The following is a 21,024-nucleotide window of genomic DNA, read 5'->3' as shown; positions in this document are numbered from 1 at the left end:
AACCGTAGGACAAATGGTAAAAGCAAAGCTATACAGACAAAATCACACACAGAAGCATACACATACACACTCACAAAAAAAGAAAGAGGGAAAAAACTATATATATCGTTGCTCCCAAAGTCCACCTCCTCAATTTGGGATGATTCATTGTCTATTCAGGTATTCCACAGATGCAGGTACATCAAGTTGTTTGTGGAGATTTAATCCCCTGCTCCTGAGGCTGCTGGGAGAGATTTCCCTTTCTCTTCTTTGTTCGCACAGCTCCTGGGGTTCACCTTTGGATTTGGCCCTGCCTCTGCGTGTAGGTCGCCTGAGGGCTTCTGTTCTTCGCTCAGACAGGGCAGCGTTAAAGGAGCAGCTGATTCGGGGGCTCTGGCTCACTCAGGCCAGGGAGAGGGAGTGGTATGGAATGCGGGGTGAGCCTGCGGCGGCAGAGGCCAGGGTGACGTTGCACCTGCCTGAGGCGCGCCGTGTGTTCTCCTGGGGAAGTTGTCCCTGGATCACGGGACCCTGGCAGTGGCGGGCTGCACAGGCTCCTGGGAGGGGAGGTGTGGAGAGTGACCTGTGCTTGCACACAGGGTTTTTGGTGGCTGCAGCAGCAGCCTTAGCATCTCATGCCCGTCTCTGGGGTCCGCGCTGATAGCCGCGGCTCACACCTGGCTAAGAAAAAGTCTCTTGTCTCTTCAGCAGCTCCAGACCTTTTCCCGGGCTCCCTCCTGGCTAGCTGTGGCACACTAGCCCCTTCAAGCTGTGTTCACGCAGCCAACCCCAGTCCTCTCCCTGGGATCTGACCTCCGAAGCCTGAGCCTCAGCTCCCAGCCCCCACCCGCCCCGGTGGGTGAGCAGACAAGCCTCTCGGGCTGGTGAGTGCTCGTTGGCACCGATCCTCTGTGCGGGAATCTCTCCGCTTTGCCCTCCGCATCCCTGTTGCTGCGCTCTCCTCCATGGCCTCGAAGCTTCCCCCCTCCGCCACCCGCAGTCTCCGCCAGTGAAGGGGCTTCCTAGTGTGTGGAAACTTTTCCTCCTTCACAGCTCCCTCCCACTGGTGCAGGTCCCGTCCCTATTCTTTTGTCTCTGTTTTTTTCTTTTTTCTTTTGCCCTACCCAGGTACGTGGGGGAGTTTCTTGACTTTTGGGAAGTCTGAGTTCTTCTGCCAGCATTCAGTAGGTGTTCTGTAGGGGTTGTTCCACATGTAGATGTATTTCTGATGTATTTGTGGGGAGGAAGGTGATCTCCACGTCTTACTCCTCCGCCATCTTGAAGCTCCTCCTGTAGATGTATTCTTGATGCATTTGTGGAGAGAGATGAACTCCACGTCCTCCTACTCCTCCACCGTCTTGGTTTTTCCCTATTACAAGATACTGAATATAGTTCCCTGTGCTATACAGTAGGTCCTTGTTGACATCTATTTTATATATAGTAGTATGTATCTGTTAATCCCAAACTCTTAATTTATCCCTCCTCCCTTTCCCCTTTGGTAACCATAAGTTTGTTTTCTATGTCTATGAGTCTATTTCTGTTTTGTATCATATTACTTGATCTCTCAGCAGCACTCGACGCAGTTGGTCATTCCTTACTTCTTGTAAAACCTTCCTTTATGGCTTTCATGACACCACATTCTCTGGGTTTTCTCCTTCTGCTGCTCTGTCTCAATTTTCTTTGCTGATCTTCTTCTTCCACTCAGTTTCTAAGTATTCGAGGCTCCCCACAGCTCTGTCTTGATTCTCTCCTCTATCTACATTCTCTCCCTATGTCAGCTCATTCAGTACCATGGCACCAAATACACCTATATGTTCATGACTCCAAATTTATATCTCTTGCCCTGACTTCTCTCCTAAGCTCCAGCTTCACATAACCTGCTCTCTACTTGGTATTTCCACTTGTATAACTAATAAGGATCTCAAACTTCATGTGTTTAAAACACAAATTGTTCCCTTCAGCTCAAACATCACCTCCTGACAAATGCCTTCCCTGACCACCTTATCCAAAATAGTTCTTCCCTATTACTTTCTATCATAACATCCTATTGTATTACCTTAATAATCTAAAATCATCTTGCTTGTTTGTTTACCAGTGTGTTGTCTGTTCCCTCACACTAGAATGTAAGCTCCTTAAAGACAGGAACCTTGACTGTTTTGCTTACCGTTATAGTCCCAGCTGCTAGACGAGTGCCTCTCATATAGTAGGTGCTCAGTTAATATTTGTTGATAAAATGTTCATTGAAAAGGAGATGTTGGAGATACAGGATAGAGAGGGGACAAGGAAGTGAGTGCACACAGGTGGGATTGTGGACTTGATGTTAGGAAGGTAGAGGACTTCCTCTCTGATGGCTTCTAATTCCTCTGAGAAGCAGGTGGCAACATCATCTGCTGGAGAGGTAGAAGGGAGGGGAGACTAGTGGAGGGTTTTGACTCTGAGGAAAGTGGATGTTTGAAGTTGTGATGAATAGGAGAGCTGATTATGGAATGAGAGAGATAGATTTTTTTTTTTGAGTAGAGCCAAAGGCCCCTTTTCAGTAAGAGAACACCAGTTTGCATGACTGTGCGTGGTCTTCTCCAGCAGCCTGGGTGTGAGAACAGAGAATGTGGACAGTTGGATTGATCCAGGTGGGGTTGTACCTGGTGGGTGGGAGGAAGGACAATGGAACTAAGGTAGTCGAGGATATTTGCAAGAGGGTGGTCAAAATGATAGACCTGAACTAACTGGGGAAGAAGTTAAAAGAGAGGGAAGGGCTGTAATATAAAGGAAAAGTACACTGAGCTCCATGAGAGCAGGGATGATGTTTGTCATATTCAAAGCTGTATCTCCAGTACTTAATACAGTGTCTGGTGTGTTAGATGCCTACTAAATATTGGATGAATGAATGTGTTAAGTTATTGAAGGTCTCAATGAACTTGAACAGTGTCATGGAGCAATTGAATGAGAGAGTTGGAAAGCTAGGAGGTTGTGGAAGACTAAAGTTAAGATTTCAGTGATATAGCAATTCTGGAGGATGACAAGGTTCATTTGTGACCTTGAGAGTGGGTGACTGGAGCAGGAGAGGAGGCCATAAGAGGAGATCAGGAAAGGAAGAAGAAGCCAGGGATTTGCAATGGGTCTTCCACAGGAAGGTTGAAGTGACCCCAGATTTTGGCAAGTCTAGGGGTGGAGAGGAAGACTGAATGAAGGGGAGTGACTGAGAGGTTCAGCAATCATGGTCTAGAAGGTACAGTGGGGAGTAAGGAAGGGACCCACTCCACCTCCTAATGCAGAAGTATTTGGGGAGGAAAAGAATCTCTGGGGAGAGGCCTATAGGAGAAGTGGAGTTCTCAGGGGAGAGTGAGAATTTAAGGAATGCGTAGGGATGCTTTATGTTGGGGCTGTAGGGGTAATTATTAATCCCTAGAATTGAGGTTCCAGTGGGCACAGTTGAAAATGATGGGAGGGAGGGGGGCAATGGAAGGTTGGGTAGGAGAGTGGAAGCTTAGAGTACAGTGAAATCAGTACTGAGAGAAAAGGGATGACCAGGGGAGTTCATATCCAGGGTGGTGACTCCCAGATAACAGGAACGTGTGGCCCATTGGTCCTGGTCCCCAGGGCTGCAGACTGAACTAGTCTCAGCAGTGGCCCCACTCGCCTGTAAGCTCCATGAGGGATGGGCATGGTGTCTGTGTCCGTCACTACTCTACCCTCAGCATCTAGCACCCTGCCAGGGAGGTAGAAGGAGCTTGTTACATTTTTGCTGACTGGATGAATAAAAGAAGTGGCTGGAGGAGCACGAAATGCCTGGCCCACTGCAGGTGCTTGATAGATGCTGGCACCATTTTATTCTTGGTATCTTATGATGGCTCTACTTATCCATTTGCATCTGTGACATGCCCTTGGAGAAGGTTTGTTAATGGGCATGAATGAGACTTGTGAAACACCAAAGGCCAATTAAGGCTACTGGCATATATCCCGACATGGTGACTACAATTTGAGGAAGGTATGAACCTCATCAAACAAACTGTTATCTTTCTGAGGTAAGGAATAGGAACCAGAAAATAAGAATTTGTAAGTGTTTAACCTGCGCTGTGCTTGGGAGAAAGACACCTGTAATGGACACAAAACTGTGTTGCCCAGATCCCCCTTCAAGGGCAGATATTGCCCCAGCTGCTGGGAGTGCTGTCAGCCGAGAACCGTCTTTAGCTGTCAACTCCTTCGGAGATTGCCTCTGCTGGAGAGAGCCACCTCACCCAAGGTCAGGCCCTTGGTGGGGTGGCCCACAGCCAGGGACTGACTGAAGCAGGGGTGTGAAAGCCTGCCTTTGGCCCATGCGGGACAACTCTGATGGGTCACGTTAGTGCCTGAGCTCTCTGTTGAGTCAGCTGAGGCTTTGTGGCACCTGCGTTGCTGCCTTTTCCTCCTTCAGCCTAAGCTTATTTCCTTCCCTTCTCTCCCACAGATGTCAATCCCTCAGACATTTCCTAATAAACATCTCGTGCACCAAACTCCATCCCTGAGTCTGCTTCCCAAGGAACCCAACCCGCAACAAGGCTCAAATGCCTTCAGGAGCCTGGCATGCGATATAAATGAATGAAGCTTGTTGGACTTCATATAACAGGGACTGGTGGGGAACTAGGTGAAGTGGAGAGTTTGTGCCCCATCTACATTTTGAAAAATTAAAAACCAACATTGTGTACTCCTGGCAATGTATAAGAACTCAATTCAGTTTGCAGGCCTCCTGTTTAGGACCTGTGCTTTAAAGGTGTACTCTCTCTTTGGTTAATATACCGGCCCCTGGCTTTGACATGTCTTTTGTGAGTTTGGTCAGTGTGGGTCAATCCCTCAAAGCTCCCCCAGCTCATGGTGGGGGGGCGCAAGCAGGCCCAGACCCTGCCGGGGTCAACACCAGCCCCTGAACCACAGGGTCTCACTGAGGTACTTCTTGCTGTGAGGCTCACCTCGAGCCAGTCTCCTTCTCTGGTCTTGGTCTTAAGTCTTGACACCTGCTATCGTCTGAGAGTAGCCCTGGCCCCTCTCCCTTCCCTTGTAAGCTTTCTAGGTTGTTTCAAGCTCTGTGGTGTCTTTTTGAAAGATCAGCCCAGTGGTGTCAGGGGACGTGAGCTAGCATGGGGCCTGGGGAGACAAGGATACTGGCTGCAAGGGCCTCAGCCTTAGAGGCCTGAGCCAATTGGCACCAGAGAACAAAGCTCCTTTTGGATGGGACTTGACCCTTGAATATAGTTGTCACCACCTGCATGGTGGGGACCATACCCTTCTTGAGGGATGGAAGTGATCTGGGCCACATCTGGTCTGTGTTTTTTGCTCCCAGCCCTGACTCACTCTGGTCTTCCCTGCTGGGTGGCTTCATTGAGCCAGAGAACAAAGAGGGAGTGCATGCCCGGAGCACAGTTGCTATGGCAACCTCCTCCCCTTAGGAGCCTGGTGACCAGTGCCTACTTCACCAGTTGCGCCTGTCTGAGGCCCCTTGTTGCTTCTAGGAGCAGTTGAACTAGAATTCCTGAGACAAAGTCCTCAAAGACATATTCCCTGCCCCTATAACTTAGGTTCACAGCTCGGTGGGCCAGGTTTCTGCAAGACACTGTGTCCCGCTTATCTGTTTTGGGCTCTCAGGGGTTTGTGAGAATCAAAGCTCATGTTTGTGGGTCCCACACTTGTGTGGTCTGGAAAACACACTCACAAACTGGGCTTAGTGTCTGGATAAAGTCATCATTGCTACAATGATAATCAGAGGGTGAAACAGAAAATGATTTTAACAGAAAAAGTTTATTTTAAGAAGACACAAACAGCTCTAGCTATATAAAGAATACAGTTCAATTGCTGGTAGCAAGCCAGTAAGGAATGCTTTTTCTTTTAAAGAAAAAAAAGAAAAAGAAAGAAAGACAAGAAAAACCCTTTGTAATATCACCCCACAGAGGGCTCCCTTCCATTTTGTGTTGGAATTCTAAAAAGACCGGATGACAATCTCTCTCAGTTTATGCTGCTTCTTGATATTTTTATCCAGGGACACATTCTTATCACTTGGGGGAATCGCCTTATCTCTTCCTTCCAGTTTAGGATCTCGGTCTGCAAATTCCTGTCTCCCTTATTTTTCTTGAGTGCACCATTGGCATTCAGTAAGCATTGAATGGTGAGCGCTAACATAACAAAAGTCCTTCTCCTGACTATGCAGAGTAGGACTAGCCAATCCTCCTTCCTCATTTTGTTTTTGGCAAGTGTGGTACTTTTGCTGCTTTAGAGTCCAAGGTACAAGCCTGGTTTCCTTCTTAAGGCTGGAAATCCTAAACAAAAGGCAGAAAGAAACTGTTTCATGGATGCTTTCAAATAAGGAAATCCTAAAGTTACTCGTGTCTTGAGTTTTTAAAATCTAGATTTCAGTAAGTGGGTAAATCCCTGGGCTCAAATGACAGAAAGCAAACTAAAGGTCACAAGAAGCAATGTTCTTAGATTTAAAAAAATCCTGCAGCCTGAGAGGTATGTCTAAGTGACAGAGTTCATATGGAATTAAAGTCCTAGCTCTTTGTATGTTGGCCTGTCCAGAATTGCCCCAGAGGAGTTTCTTCAAATGGCTTCCTGGGAGAAGCCAGCACAAGCCAGTGGAAAGAAGGTTTCAAGAGACAAGAAAAGGGAAATGCCTCAGGAGCCCCACCATCCCTCCTCATTGACCAGCCCCATCAGACCTGGAACTGGACCAGAGAACTGATGACAGAACTGGATGGTGTGTGTGTGTGTGTGTGTGTGTGTGTGTGTGTGTGTGTGTGTGTGTGTGTGTGTGTGTGTGTGTGTGTGTGTGTGTGTGTGTGTGTGTGTGTGTGAGATACACCAGTAAATGGGACCTTCATAGTCCAGGTGGAGAAACCACGCATACACACACAGGCACACACCTTGTCATTCACCCGTATCCCCCAATATTTATACGAGCAAATGTGAAAATGTGAAACTGAGCTTTACACCCCCAAGTAGCATGAAAGGTAGAGATGGGAGTGAGATGAGAGAGATGTGAAGAAGCTTTAAGGAACCCTCTTAGGGGTTCAGAAAACAGGAGATGATGGTGTGCTGAATGACCGCTGGCTGTGGTGCTGCATGGGGCATCCCAAGGAGCCCATCCCCAAGGCTGGGGGTCTAGGAGGCAGGGGGTTAAGGCGGGGAGAAACTGTGGGCACAAAACACCTTCCATACCTCATTGGTTTCATTGCTGGGGCTGAGTCTAGAACAGGTCCAAATCACATTAAAATGGGCACATGGACATTTTGGGTTTTAAAACCAGCCATTGGAACCAAGAGAGCTAGTGATTCCCCTAGGAAACAGTAGACTGAACTGGAATTTCATGGCCTGGGCCACCAGAGTTTCCAGAGATGGCCCTGAACACGTGATGGCAGTATTGGGCAGAGTGGGACAGATGATCCAGGGCAGGGGTCCCCGACCACAGTTTGGGACAAACGAAATAAGAAACCTCAGAAATCCATTCTTTCCTGCCAGCTCACCCCACACTCGAGGAAGCAGAGGCACATTGGATAACCAGTACAGGAGATCTAGAGAAAAGAATGAGGGTTTCTACACCGAGGTAGTTAGAGAGTGAGACAGAGAGACAGAGACAGAGACAGATGAGCGAGTCCATCTGTCGGAGAGTACTAGTTGGCAAGTGCAGCCCCTTTCCACTCCCCTCTGCACAGGCCGGCCTGATAGCTCGGGAGATGGGAGGGCAGTGAGCCACATCACCCAGCACACAACCCAGTCATCACGTGGGTCACAGAAATGCCCGTCCCAGGGGTCAGCAAACTATGATAAGCAGGCCAAATCCAATCTGCAGCTTCATATGGCCCAGGAGCTAAGAATAGTATTTACATTTTTGAAGTGTTGTCAAGCAAGCAAACAAGCAAACAAACAGTAACAAAGAAGAAGACCATGATACAGAGACCATCTGTGGCCCACAAAGCCTAAAAGAGTTACTATCTGGTCCTTTATAGAAAAAGTTTGTCAAACCTTGGTCTAGATGATGAGGAAAATCCCACCAATCTCTGAGTGTTCCTGAAAAGGGAAACCAGAGGAGGTCCAGGAGAAGGACTGGAACAATGGGATAACTGGAAACACCACTCCATCTAACGAGCACTGCCTGCAACTCTACTAAACCAGACTAATGAGGTACACAGGAGCTGTGGAAGGAAGCCTGAGAATAGCTAAAGAGAGAGTCATACTAAGGAGCATTAGGCAAAGAATGTTCTGGAAACGAAACTGCATGCAGAGCTCAGTACTGATTAGGAAATTTGGTTATCGTTTGATAAGATTGAGATAGAGTTTGAGCCCAGGGATTGATAAAATATCAAGAAGTTTCTAGAATACAACTAAGTATCTCACGAACACCTAACAGTCTGAAACTATCTTGTAAAGTTTAAGAAGGGGAGGATAAAGTAGATTCTAGGAAAGCCTACATTGGTTTGCCCTACTTTAAATAAATGCCACTTACAAAAGTTCACACTGAAAAAAAAAAAAAGTAGAGGCATTAGGGGACATTGACAAGAGGATTTTTCATTTTTCAGAAGAAGTCACCAGAAGACTCCCTTCCATAGGAAGCTTCTCTACTAAAAAATGAAATTTAATCTATAAAAATTCATTTTTCAAATAACTTTTAGGGAAAGCATCCACTGTGTAGAGTAGGGCACATACATTGAAATTGGGGGGAAATGAAAATTTCTAAACTGAAAATCAGATTTGTCTTTGGATTCACGAGCTAAAGAACTCGAACATTTTCCTTAAAGCATATATATTGCTCGCTGAAATACCTGGGAAATTCATGTGTCATAAAAGTAGAAGCCGGCTGTGGCTCTTCCATAAATGCAGTGCTTTGGATGAAAAAACACTGGGCCCAGAGGCAGGAGAACTGGGATTGAGGCTGGGCCCTGCCACTGCGTGACCTTGTGTAAGTTATTTGACTTTCTGGGCCTCAGTTTCCTCCTCTGTAAAAGGAGAGGTTGGTCCCTTTCAGCTCTAACATTCCATGACTACAGATAAATATAGAAATAAGATCAATACAGCAATCTAGAAATAAGAAATAGTCCCCAAAGTAAGCTCTGGAGTCAGTAGAAAAAAGTAGCAATGAAATATAATAAAAAGAATAAAATTTTAACTACTAGCCAGAGTAAATATATCTCATTTAAAAATTAATGAAAAGATTTGTAATTTACAATTGATTCAGGAGAGGTAAGAACATACATGTTGCTGTTTCTTCACCATCACACATATGGAGGAGGAGATGAGTGTCAGGTGACTTGTACAATGAGCACGATGCTGCGTTTGCATGCAGAACATTTTATAAAATTGAACATTAAAAAGAGCTCAACACCACATAAGGAATACATTTCCATAAAGCTTGGAATTAAAGAGAGAGGAGTTAACTGGTTGTTCCAGTTCAGAATTTGTTTACAGATTTGTTGATATCAAATTCCACAAATATGCAAAATCTTAAAATCAAATCTATTTCTGCCAGAGCCCTCCTAGAGAACAGCCACCACAGGAAAGACAGACATTTAAGGGTTGGCAGTACCAAATGAATGTAACACATTTTCCTCTTTCCTATTTGTGAATTACAAAATTGATTTTAAACCAAAAACTGGCCAGATGTGCTGGCTAAGTCAAATCAAAGGTTTTGCAGGTTGAGCAAGTAGTTGATTCAATCTGATAATTTCTTAACAGCAAATAAAAATGTATCCGAGCAACATGACAATATAAATCACATGGCCAGAGACTGATCACATAATGTAACGACAGCAGAAAAGATGGGAAAGGCTGGAATCGTTTGGAGAGTCATGGCTACAGTGACTCAGGGGCTTGAAGAAGTAACGTCACTGGAACACAAACACACACACACACACACACACACACACACACACACACACACACTATAGGGATGCTGCTGCTGGTCCTGGGACCACGCTTTGAGAACCACTGGCCTAGATTTTGGGCATTACTGAGCAAAAGTAGATACCTATTTCACATAACCCATTACTTATGCAAATTTCTTGTTTTGTTAAACTTATTAAAAGTGCCTTAAATGTGTGCCTATAACCATTTCCTACTGTATTCCTCTACAAATATTTCAGAGTATTCAAAAATTTATTTCATATCCTTGTTAAAATCCTTATCATTTTTGCTGCCCTTTGACAAATGTAGCTCTTTGTACCTCTTTCCCACTCATCCTTTTAAATCCCAAATAGTTTAGTCAAGTACAGCTGAAATACACGCAAAGGCTTTGGAGGGACTGGGTGCTCTGGAATAGATCTGGTCTCATTCTCACACCAAGGGGAAGTAGTAGCACAAAACACAGATAAGCGTTGGGGGGCAGCCGAGGCTGCGTGCAGTAAATTTGCGCCTCGAGGAAGTTTAATAATCTGGTACCAGAGATACCAGACGGCTGACATTGATCTGACACTGATTGGACAGTTTCACCTTTCATAAACAGGACACATTTTCACAAACTCTTTAAATCCTTGTGTTCTTTACTCAAATAATAAGTAGTATTAATTCCATTTGTGTAAAAATGTTAAGGTACAATAAGAATTATCTGGGCCTTCTCAGTGGCTTTAGTAGCCATTTCTGAGAATCCCTTGGTAGTAACCATACTGAACAGCACTGGGAATCAGGAGAATTTAATCGACCATCAGCAATTTACTTAGTTCCAGGAGATTAAGGTTTTTTCTATATTCGGGAGTTAGTCAACAGGGAATTTGACCTTTCCATGGTGAAAAATACACTTCTGCAACTGACTGAGGCCTAAAATTCTACAAGTAGAACGTCATTCCTTTGGCTTAAGGCTTTTTCCCTGTTAAAATGCAAGTGACCCTCCAAAGAGGTATCATTAAGCCTTATAATCTCAAAGTAAAGGAATTTATCCCTTTCCTGAGAGCATGCTTTCCTTAGCAAGGAGGAGGACAAACGAGGACGCACTCAGGAGAGTTGGTGCCAAGAAGCAAGGTCTGGGGGGAATGGAGCAGAGAGAGGAGACGGAGGATCCCAATGACAGACCTCCAACTCATTCACTATTTTGCTGAAGGGCTGTCCCTGTCCGCATCCCTATTGAAATGGGTGCTAACTTGCCACTTGGAGCAGGTTACTTAGAAATCGGCCATGTTTTCTGATAATATTGAAGAGTCTTTGATGTGTAGGCATACAAAGGTTTAGAGCAATGGAAAAATAGATGGCAATAAAACATTTGGTGTGACAACAGATAGGGAGTTACCCCCCCAAATCGGAAGAACCATACATGTCCATAGAAAGAAGATAAACCAATATTACTTTATAGAGTGCAAATCGCAAGGCCGGGACGAGGGTAAGGCACTAACATGGCCCTGAGAGTGGGTGCCTCCTTAAATTTTGCACCCCAGGCACCTCACTCACCCCACTCTAGTCCTGGCCCTGGCAAATCATATTAAAGTGAAGCCTGGCCATTGTGTTACAGACTTGATGATAATGGAAGGTTCTCTGGAGGAACAGAGCACTGACTGTGAACTTGTTTTTTTAATAAGTAGTTTGTTGATGAGGAAGAGAGCGGGTGGCGTGGACATATCTGCTCAGACTGATGGGTCCAGCGGGATCACAATCCGACCCACGTCGTCGGAGAGTTAAAATGGGTGTCCGGTGACGTGCTTGTTGTGAGAGCCTTTCAGACTCTCCTCTGTCTTTGCACATTCAAGGTAATGATTCCAGATCAACTGGTCGATCTGTGGTCAGTAAGCTAACGCAAGCTATTTTGCTGCCTGCGGTCTTGCGTCCTTAAAGGGTGAGCTGTCGGCTAGGGATGCAGTTCACAGAAATAGGGACTGAGGGGCAAGTTGGGGCCATGTGGGAGGCCCAGGTGAGAGACTGAGACAGGCAAAGGACAGGAGACAGCAGCGAAGCTTCCTGTTGTGCTGAGAACGACTTGCTCCCTACCCTCAATGTTTGAACCACAAATACATAATGAATACCCACCAAGGGCAAAGTGCTCTTAGCTACCGATTAACCTCCTCCCCTGGGGACGACTGCATCTACTCCTGCCTAGGCAGAAGTCAGTCCAGTAGAGCCACCTGCTGCTATTGGTTGGAATCAGAGGAAACAAAGGGACAGAAACAACTTGAATTGGAACCTGACTTCCTGGGGCCAACTTCATTTCACCTGTATCCCTTCTGTATTCCACCTTCAAAAATTGTTATCACTCTTCACACTAGTAATAGTGGCAACAGTCGCTTCTCTGAAAGGCTTCCTGGAAGGGGCTTTCAGCCTCTCTTCTCCAGCCTTGGCAGAGTAGGTGCATGAGGCAGCAGACACTGTGGCTTGTGCCTGGGTGGAAGACAGAGTTGGTGCTATGATACCCAAGGGGAGGCGAGACGTTGAGTGTGAGGACTAGGAGAGCTGTCTGGTATTATGTTCATCAGAGATTGGTAGAAATTCTACAATTTGGTTATTTGTTTGGGACTAGGTCCACCTGTTGCAAAATATTAAATGAATATTACCAGTCCTCAATGTTACCTCTGACCACACCATCTCTGCCCCGAATCCTCTTATGCTAATGGCAACACCACTGGGCATTGGAGGGCCATAGTGAAGATGTAGAAGACCTTCTAAAAAATTCCAGGCATACGGAGTATTGCAGGGGAAAGCAAGACTCAAGGTAATTGAAAAACGTCAAGGTGTCTGGATATTCAGCTTTAGAATCTTTCGGGAAAACCACCAGAGGTGGCAAGGTGAGGGGAGAGGCAAAACCCACTAGAAGTACCAAACAAGAAGCTTCCAGAAAAGTTAGCGGAAGTAACAAGTCCTATACTGTGTGAGTCTCATACTCTGCTTTAGAGCTCATAATGGTTCTGGAGTAGAGGGCCCCGGCAGCCTTTCACTTTTGTTAGGCAAAAGCACAAACACTCCTTCATTTCCCCACAGAGGAAAATGTTTCCATCCTTTGGGATTCTGAGTCCGGGGCAGACAAGTGTGTGGCATTCGTATATAAATTAAGGCCAGGAATGAATCTTATTTTATTTCAGGCAAAACCTCTGAAATTTGGTCAGGACCCTTGAACTAAATAGTTGGAACGCTTTCAAAAGCAACTGGGCTTTCAAGAACTGTCTATTATTTGAGGTGGCTTCTGTCTAAATCAGGGGGAGGTGCTGGGCCTGGCCTGTACTCAGAAGTCTAGAATTCAGAACTGTACCAACCAAGGGCCCAGGCCTAGGGCTTCTATGTGAGAGGCCCAAGTCCCCTCAGCACTCAGTGTGGTTTTCCAGCTGCTCTTCCGCTGTGTGGGCAGTTGGGCTAAAGAGCTTGCTTCTTATTGAGACCTGTCAAAATCAAGATCTGATTGTCTCTGGGAGCAGTTTCCACATCCTCCAAGAGGTTGACCAATGAATCTGTTGGGTGGGTGGTGAAGGAGGAAGAGGTCAGGGGACTCTCTTTGTGAAGCAGGCTACAATTTCATTTGACTTTCCTTTTTCCCTCTTGGGAATGGTGGACAATTAATCCTCCATTATCGGTCAGCCAGTTTTCTTTGTTCAGTGCTGTCTATTTCTCCCTCCAACCTCCCAGAAACCAGACATATGAAAATCAAATGAATCACGGCTCTTGCTTTGCTTAGAAAATTGAACTGACAAGAAAAGTTAATGTCTATAAGCTTTGGCAGGGGGTGGGGAGAAGGGGTCACAGTGACTGTCCTGGGACTCTGTCAGCATCCAGTATCCCATTTACCCCAGTCCTTACATTCTCCCCCAGCAGGTTAATTGAATATTGGTCAAACAGCAGAAAGTAAATGGCAAAAAGTAGCCCTTTTTTTTGGGTTATGGGCCATAGCAAGTTGCAAGGCTGCCTTTTAGATTTTGGATCTATCCTTTTAGTCTATACGTTCTTGGTTTGGAAACAGAGGAAGATTTCCTTTAAACAAAATCAAACCAACCACAAACCACAATCTGAAGTGAATGGTGGTGGGCAAGTTACACTTACTTTCTCTCCTCCTTGAGACTTTGAGGATGCTGTTCCTTCAGCTAAAGACTTCCTGTAATGAATACTATATGCAAATGAAGCGAGAGTTCTTCGAATGCAGCATGAGCTGGGCACATACGCTAGCTACCGTTGTTGGCAGACATTTGAAGGATCTCAAGGCGCACATGTGAGTTACCTTGGATAGATTTGAGTGAACAAACGGCTGCCTTGTTTGTTGGCCGAGCTTGGTTCATCCAAAGCAACCCAGTCCTGACCTTTTCTAGCAAAGGGGGGTGGGGAGGGGGGAGGGGGGAGGGGGGGTCTATATGTTTACTGAAACTCATCACCCTGATCTCCGTGTAGACAATCAAACTGAAAAAGGTGTGAAGTTCAGGACAGAGTCACATTCATATTTTGCATGACAAAAGCCATCCAATCAACCTCATGCTGAAACAAGTGCACACCTGCAAACCTCTCGCGGCGGAGAATTATACTGTGGCTGAAGAGGCATCAGGGTCCTTCTGCTTCTCCATGCAGGGCCATCAGGGCCTCGCTGGGAAAGTGAATAATCAGCAATGGCACCCTATGTCCCCTGGGTTTGGCAGCCCCCAATCTGCTCTCTCACTGTGCCCCTCAGTGATAGGAGCCAGGGATGGAGCAGCCTGGTCATTGATTTAGAAGATGGCATATGTGCCCTTGCATCTGAGAATTTCCTCTGAGTGCATACCACTTGGGGGAAATAAGGAGAAAATCGGTAGTTAGTAATGGCAAGATTGTAAGTATGAGAACATAAAATGTCTGAAGATGATTAAAGTGCCTGATGATTTTAGTTCTGGATGTGGCCTCTCTCCTGCTGTCCAGAGTGTGAGTTAATGTAAAAGAAATGCAGGCTCTTTTGTTATTTCCATGGTTCCTTTTTAAAACCCTTTTTCTCTTCCCCCTTTTCTACTCAAGCTTAGTAACTCAACCTTGCTTGCTGAACCCAGGGCTTAGGTACTGGGGTTATCAGGGGTTTCGTAGTCTTTTGAAAATTGTGCAATAATTCGCCGAGCCAGTGGGTTAGTGGTCTTCAGCAGTTCTGCTGCTGAGGGGCGGGACCTTGGAGTTGCCTTGCTTCCCTTCTTCTGTAGCAAGGCCTTGAAATCATCATTTCTGCCAGCATCTAGGCTGGCACTGCCACTTGACCCTGCAGAGGCAGCCAACTCACTGATGGGAGACTCAGCCGTGTTCCTTATTGGTGAGTGGGAGGTTGGTCTGATGCCACCAGCAAAGGCCTCACCAGGCTCCTTCCAGCCAAGCAGCTTTCTTTTGGACCTAAATGAGAGAAAGTTTGCTTTGAGTGAATTCGTGCGGCAGACATTTCCTAATGCTTCATGTAACTTCACGAATGCCAGTGATACAATCTGGGAACTTCTATGCAACAGCCTTGTGAGCAGTCGTACTTACCAGCTTTCTCTCTCTCCACTAAGTCCTCAGAGTCCCTTGTCTGGCCCCCTGTCCCTACACTCCTTTCAATGCCCACAGCTAGAGTCACTTGGCCTGTGCCTGCAGGCTCAGTCCTGCCCAGGTTCTGGTACCAAGGAAGAATTTAAGGAGTCAAAGCTAGTAGCTCAATGACTCTGAATCAAGACAGCCCACGAGCTGATCCTGTTCTGAACTGGTGCTCCAACTCCGATAACTGGACTCTTTCCCGTTTCCTCATCATGGAGCCCGTGCTTTGTGCTTCTGTCCAATAACTGAGTCCCCGTCTGGTCCCCCTTTGCCTAAGCTCCTGCTCTGATGCTCGGCCTGGTGCCCCACTTCACTTCTTGATGAGATTTTTTGGTACAAGGAATTCTGTGAAGGGTTAAATGTCTCTGACTCTAGGCAGAGCTGTGAGAAAGCAGATGGAGCCACAATAGGCCGTGGGGTTGCTAGGAGACGAGGGGCCTCTCACTCTGCACCTGGTCCTCCCTTCCCCACCCGCCTCTCTTCCACTTCACCCAAAGATGTCAGTGAATTGGAGGTGGTAAGGCCCTGGACTGGGTTCACTACGTGGGTATCTGAACTTAGTCTCCAGTTTCCATTCTAAGCATTCTGCTTAGAGGTAGCAGTTTTTCTTCTGGTATAAGAAGGAAAGGCAATTATAATAGGAATTTAGGAAATTGGTCCAGACCTGTGGATCACAGTAAATAAATCTTCAGTTGTTCGTGAAGCCACAAACACATCATCATCATCTTCCGCAATCCATTCGGCTGTTTTATCACTGATTACACTTTTTTCTTCGGTGCTTGGTTCCATCGAGCTCCCTGGGCATAAGAACCAGAAGGAATGACTTTGACCACAATTGTTAGGACAAAGCACATTCTCATATGTATTTCATGTGATGTTCAAAGCAACTCTGGGAGGGCAGCAGGGCAGAGACTTGCTGTCTCCATTTTGCAGAGGAACAAAATGTTCCTAAGGTTAGTGATTTGGCCAACAAAACGTGGAGAGAGTGATGAAGATCAGCCTGGGTCCCTGTTCTCTCGTGCCTTTTCCATTACAACAGGTTGCCTGAGCATTCTCTCGTTTTAAATGCATCATTTTTAAAGCTCAAGGAGCTGAGAGCAATCTAAAGCAATGACTCAACCAGTGGGTGGGAGTGGGACCTATCTGAATCTCAGAGGCAGCCTGTGGAGTTTGAGGAAGCAGATTCTAAAATTACCTGTGGCTTTGATTTGTTTGCTTGTTTTAGTCACAATGATTTAACTTGCGTTGAAAGTCCAAATCAGCTTAAGGAAGGCCATAAGATTTTGATGTTTGGTGTTAAGGGTTTCAAAAAGGATGAGAAACATGGATGAACCTAGAGGACATTATGCTAAGTGAAATAAGCCAGTCACCAAAAGACAAATACTGTATGATTCCACTTATATGAGGTCCCTAGAGGAGTCAAATTCATAGAGACAGAAAGTAGAAGAGTGGTTGCCAGGGGCTGGGGGGAGAGGGTGACGGGGAGTTATTGTTGACTGGGTACAGACTTCAGTTTTGCAAGATGAAGAGAGTTCTGGAGATGGATGGTGGTGATAGTTGCACAACATTGTGAATGTGCTTAACACCTACTGAACTGTACACTTAAAAATGGTTAAGGGCTTCCCTGGTGGCGCAGTGGTTAAGAATCCGCCTGCCAGTGCAGGGGACACGGGTTCAAGCCCTGGGCCGGGAAGATCCCACATGCCGCGGAGCAACTAAGCCCGTGTGCCACAACTACTGAGCCTGCGCTCTAGAGCCTGCGAGCCACAACTACTGAAGCCCGTGTGCCACAAATACTGAGCCCGCGCGCCTAGAGCCCATGCTCCGCAACAAGAGAAGCCACCACAATAAGCCCGTGCACCGCAAAGAAGAGTAGCCCCCGCTCACCACAACTAGAGAAAGCCCACGAGCAGCAACAAAGACCCAACACAGCCAAAATAAATAAATAAATAAATAGATTTTTTTAAAAAATGGTTAAGATGGTAAATTTTACGTTATATGTATTTTACCACAATTAAAACAAAGAGAGACAAGAAAAACCCCCAAAAGGATGAGAAACATTTTCTAGCCTGGTCTTACGGTTCCAGGAAGAGCAAGGCTCAAACCATCCAAGAAAATTAGCCCCCTTTCCTCTAGAAAACACTAAGAGAAGCTGCTGCTGGTAACATATTCCACTGCTTGAAGCCTTCCAGCCTGCCATGGCGCTTGAACTCAGGCTGGGAGGGTACTGAGTCCCACGCATGAAACTAAATTCAGTGTGGCTGGTGAAAAGTGCTATACGGTGACGTGGAGAGACAGTGCCTAGGGCAGGAGATGCCTGCCTGAGGAGGAAGATAAGCTCCTAAGGTCCTAGGGTGCTAAGACCTAGTTTGATTTCATTAGCTCAGCACTGGCGGTTTCAGAGTAGTCTGGCCCAAACTGGGCCTTGGAGATCCGCCCCGGGTCGGTCCCGATCCCAAGGGCAGTGAGACGGATTTAGAGTAACTCAAACCCTCAAGAGGTGTACCCTACTGATTTGGTCGCCCTGGGATCAGGATCATTATCTGGGGGCATTTGCTTCTGCCTCTGTCACTCTGTCCTCACCCTCACCTCTCCTGGGATTGAAAGGAAAAGCCAGCAGACACTTTACTAACCCAGAGGGCTTGCCTCCCTTTCACTGTCAGCCTGTGGCGTGGAGGTTGTCCTTGTACCAGTCGATGGCAGGTGGTCGCTGGTTGGGAGACACTTGGCATCTTCCTCCAGGGTGATGATGGGGCTGAGAGGCAGCCTTGGTTCAGCCGTGTAGGCCTCCATTTGAGTTGTAGGTGAGGTGAGAGGCAGGTACAGCACGCTGGGCTTTTTTGGTACAGGAGGTGGAATCTTGCCTTTCTTTTTCTCAGCTTCTTCTTGGCTCTGGAGGCTAATTCTTTCAGGTAGGGCTCTCCCCTTGGGGCCCTCATCCTCCGTACTTCCCTGGGGAGGTTGCTGTGTTCCTGAGAAGAAAGCACCAGAGGAACTGGAAAAAGGCGTGAAAACAAGAGATGAGGGTGCTGTTGACTCCCCCAGGGTTCTGCCCTCAGGGAAGCTGGAGGACTTTGGTTTCCGCACCACCGTGTATATATCTTGAGGGAGTAGCCTCATATGTTGAATTGAGGTCTTGGGGGTCATAGCCAAGGTAGGCGAAGTTAGTGGGTACTCCTCGGGGACAGACGGTGGCTTGTGGACCAAGCTTGGAGGCCTTCGGGCCAGTGGGGGCTTCTCGGCTATGGGAGGTTTTGCCTTTCTCTCTGGCAAGGTGAAGACTTCGGCTCCTGACTCCTCAGCATAGTCAGGGCTCTCAATGTCATCTTCCGGTTCAGACTTGCTGACTGACCTCAGGCGAACAGAACGTAAGTCAGACTGAGTAACCATGGGCATGATTGGCTGGTTGGGGCTAGTTTTCTGGGCCAGCTTGGCCCCAAAATTTGTATCCGAGTGATGCCGGCTCACCTTGGTTTTGTTTCGGATGGAGATACTCATCCCAGACAGATCCAGGTTGGTTGAAGAGGTCAACGGTAGGTCAAACGATAGCCGTGACTTGGACATTTTCTCCACTGGTGATGTTGGGGGTAGTGATGACTTCCTCTCAGGTACCACTGGACGCACCCGGACACTGCTGCTTGGAGGGGGCAAGTGGCCCAGGGTCAAGGACATGGAGACAGTGGGTGTTGGTGTCTCTGACTGGCTGGAGTATCCACTGGAGGGTGACATCAGCCCAGTGGGCCTTCCTGGGGAGGATACCTCCCTGGCCTCCACCTCGATGGAAAGCTGGGAAGGCGTTGTGGCTCTGGAGGTGGAAGGGGAGGTGAGAGACTCTGAGCTGCCCTGAACTTGGGTGCACTCGATGACTGTGGTGCCAGTGGCAGTGCTGGAGCTGGACAAGGACTGGTAGGTGTCACCAGACTTCCAGTCAGTAAGATACCAGTGGTGGGCGAATTGTGTACCTTCTGGGTCTTTGAAGGTTGGCACAGCTGGGTGACCCTGAGTATCTGGGTGGGATGAGTGATGTCCTTGGTGTTCCAAGGAGAGGCAAAGGCTCCTGGGCCTCTGGTCCTTGGGTAGCGCTGACCCACCTTCTGGCAAGAGGACTGGTTCATCTTTGACCAGCGAGACACTGCGAGTCGGAGGGGAAGGCTTCTTCTTGGCCTTCTTGAGTGAGATGCTCTTGGACCTCTGCCTTCTTTGCTGGGCCTCCTGTTGGGCGCTAAGGGAGGCAATGTTGTCGGCACTGTTACTGCCCTCAGAACTTGTACTGGCATAAGGCAGGGCACAGGCTTCACTGGCCTTCTGCTCCTCGTCGTAGTCCACATCCGTGGTGCCTGTGTCTGTGGGTACAGACAGTGACCGCTCCCGGAACCTGCCGGCCCCACCTGGGCCTGTCTCCAGCCTTGAGGTATCACCAGTCAGGAGGCCAATCTTGGAGGGTCGTTCTGATACGTGCCTTCGTTGAGTAGAATGCTCAGAGTAGCCAGCGGACCCACTGCATCCTGCTGGGGTATCACGAGTGACAAAGAAGGTGGCAGCCTCCTTAGGAACCAGAGGTGGCAATGTGTGCAGAGAGATCCAAGAATTCCCAGAGGAAGGACTTTTTCCATTTTCATTGTCTTGACTGCTCTGAGCAGTGGCACTTGGAGTCACATAGGTAAAAGCATCTCCCTTCCAGGAAGGGGAGAACGTTGATTCTGTTGGTCCATTGCAAGAACTGGGGACGCTGTACACCATCCCCATGCTCTCCATGCCAGGGACTTTTGTACCACCACGTGCCTGGAGAGGTTCTTCCGGATCACTAGAAGGATTTCTCAGTACTGGCGAGGTGAGATTTGATAACTGAGCTTCCTGACCAATGGCAACTCTTCCATGAACACCTCCTGGAACTGAATGGCTGGGCTTGATGTCTGAGGTGGTAGAGCGGGCCACACTGCCCGTGGGACTGTTGCTGTGACCTGGGGGAGGTAAACACAGAATGTTAGTGGTGCAGCCAGGGATCCCCCAGCAGCAGCTGTCACTAAAGAGGCGGGAGCACCAAATTTTTGCCAAGAAGCATTTGCCAACAGCTTGGTCAGAATTCCTTGGTTCTTCCTTTCCATAGATGAGGATACTGGGGGCGTTGGGTCCTTGCCCATCACCACACAGTGAGTCACAGGGTGCCCTTGAATTGTCCAGATGGCTGCCAAAGACTTTCCAGCTTTGAATATGCCTTTCAGAGCTGAAGTGGCACGTGGGACTACCATGGGTTTTTTCCAGGCTTTCACCCCAGGCTCATGAAACCACCACAGACCTCAGCGTTCACCTCCTCTGAGATGAGAGCAGAGGCTTTCGAACTGATAAAAGACAGCAGTGTGAACTTCAGCTCCAGCAGTGCATTGGGAGTATGCCACAGCTGGAAAGTTCAGAGTCTGGTTGCATTTTTGACACCTGTCACTTTTTAACTTGGCAATACGAAAAAGTGAGAATAACCTACAGATGTGAGGAAACCATTCAGATGTTGAAAATCCCCAAAGATTTTCTCATATACACAACAGTTATTATATCATGATGATGTTATATCATGATGATGATGATGATGACAACGATGATGACTACTCTTACGATAAT

The 21,024-nt window shown here is 47.2% G+C and overlaps 1 protein-coding gene across 3 annotated transcripts in view; it reads right to left on the bottom strand.

Annotated features, from left to right (window-relative positions):
* Positions 1 to 5,756: 5,756 nt before the first annotated feature.
* NHSL2 (NHS like 2) overlaps positions 5,757 to 21,024 on the bottom strand; it is a 271,747-nt gene continuing 256,479 nt past the window's right edge. For all 3 annotated transcript variants that reach the window (XM_036839725.1, XM_036839726.1, XM_036839724.1), the window contains 4 exons: positions 18,045 to 20,372; positions 16,076 to 16,208; positions 15,128 to 15,234; positions 5,757 to 6,263 (listed from right to left, as the gene is read on the bottom strand). In XM_036839725.1, coding sequence (XP_036695620.1) covers positions 6,217 to 6,263; positions 15,128 to 15,234; positions 16,076 to 16,208; positions 18,045 to 20,372 — 2,615 coding nt within the window. In that variant the 3' untranslated portion in view covers positions 5,757 to 6,216. The remainder of the gene's footprint in view (positions 6,264 to 15,127; positions 15,235 to 16,075; positions 16,209 to 18,044; positions 20,373 to 21,024) is intronic.

Source organism: Balaenoptera musculus, chromosome X (assembly GCF_009873245.2).
Source record: "Balaenoptera musculus isolate JJ_BM4_2016_0621 chromosome X, mBalMus1.pri.v3, whole genome shotgun sequence".
NCBI classification, from domain to species: domain Eukaryota; kingdom Metazoa; phylum Chordata; class Mammalia; order Artiodactyla; family Balaenopteridae; genus Balaenoptera; species Balaenoptera musculus.
This window is presented reverse-complemented; position numbering and strand designations above follow the sequence as displayed.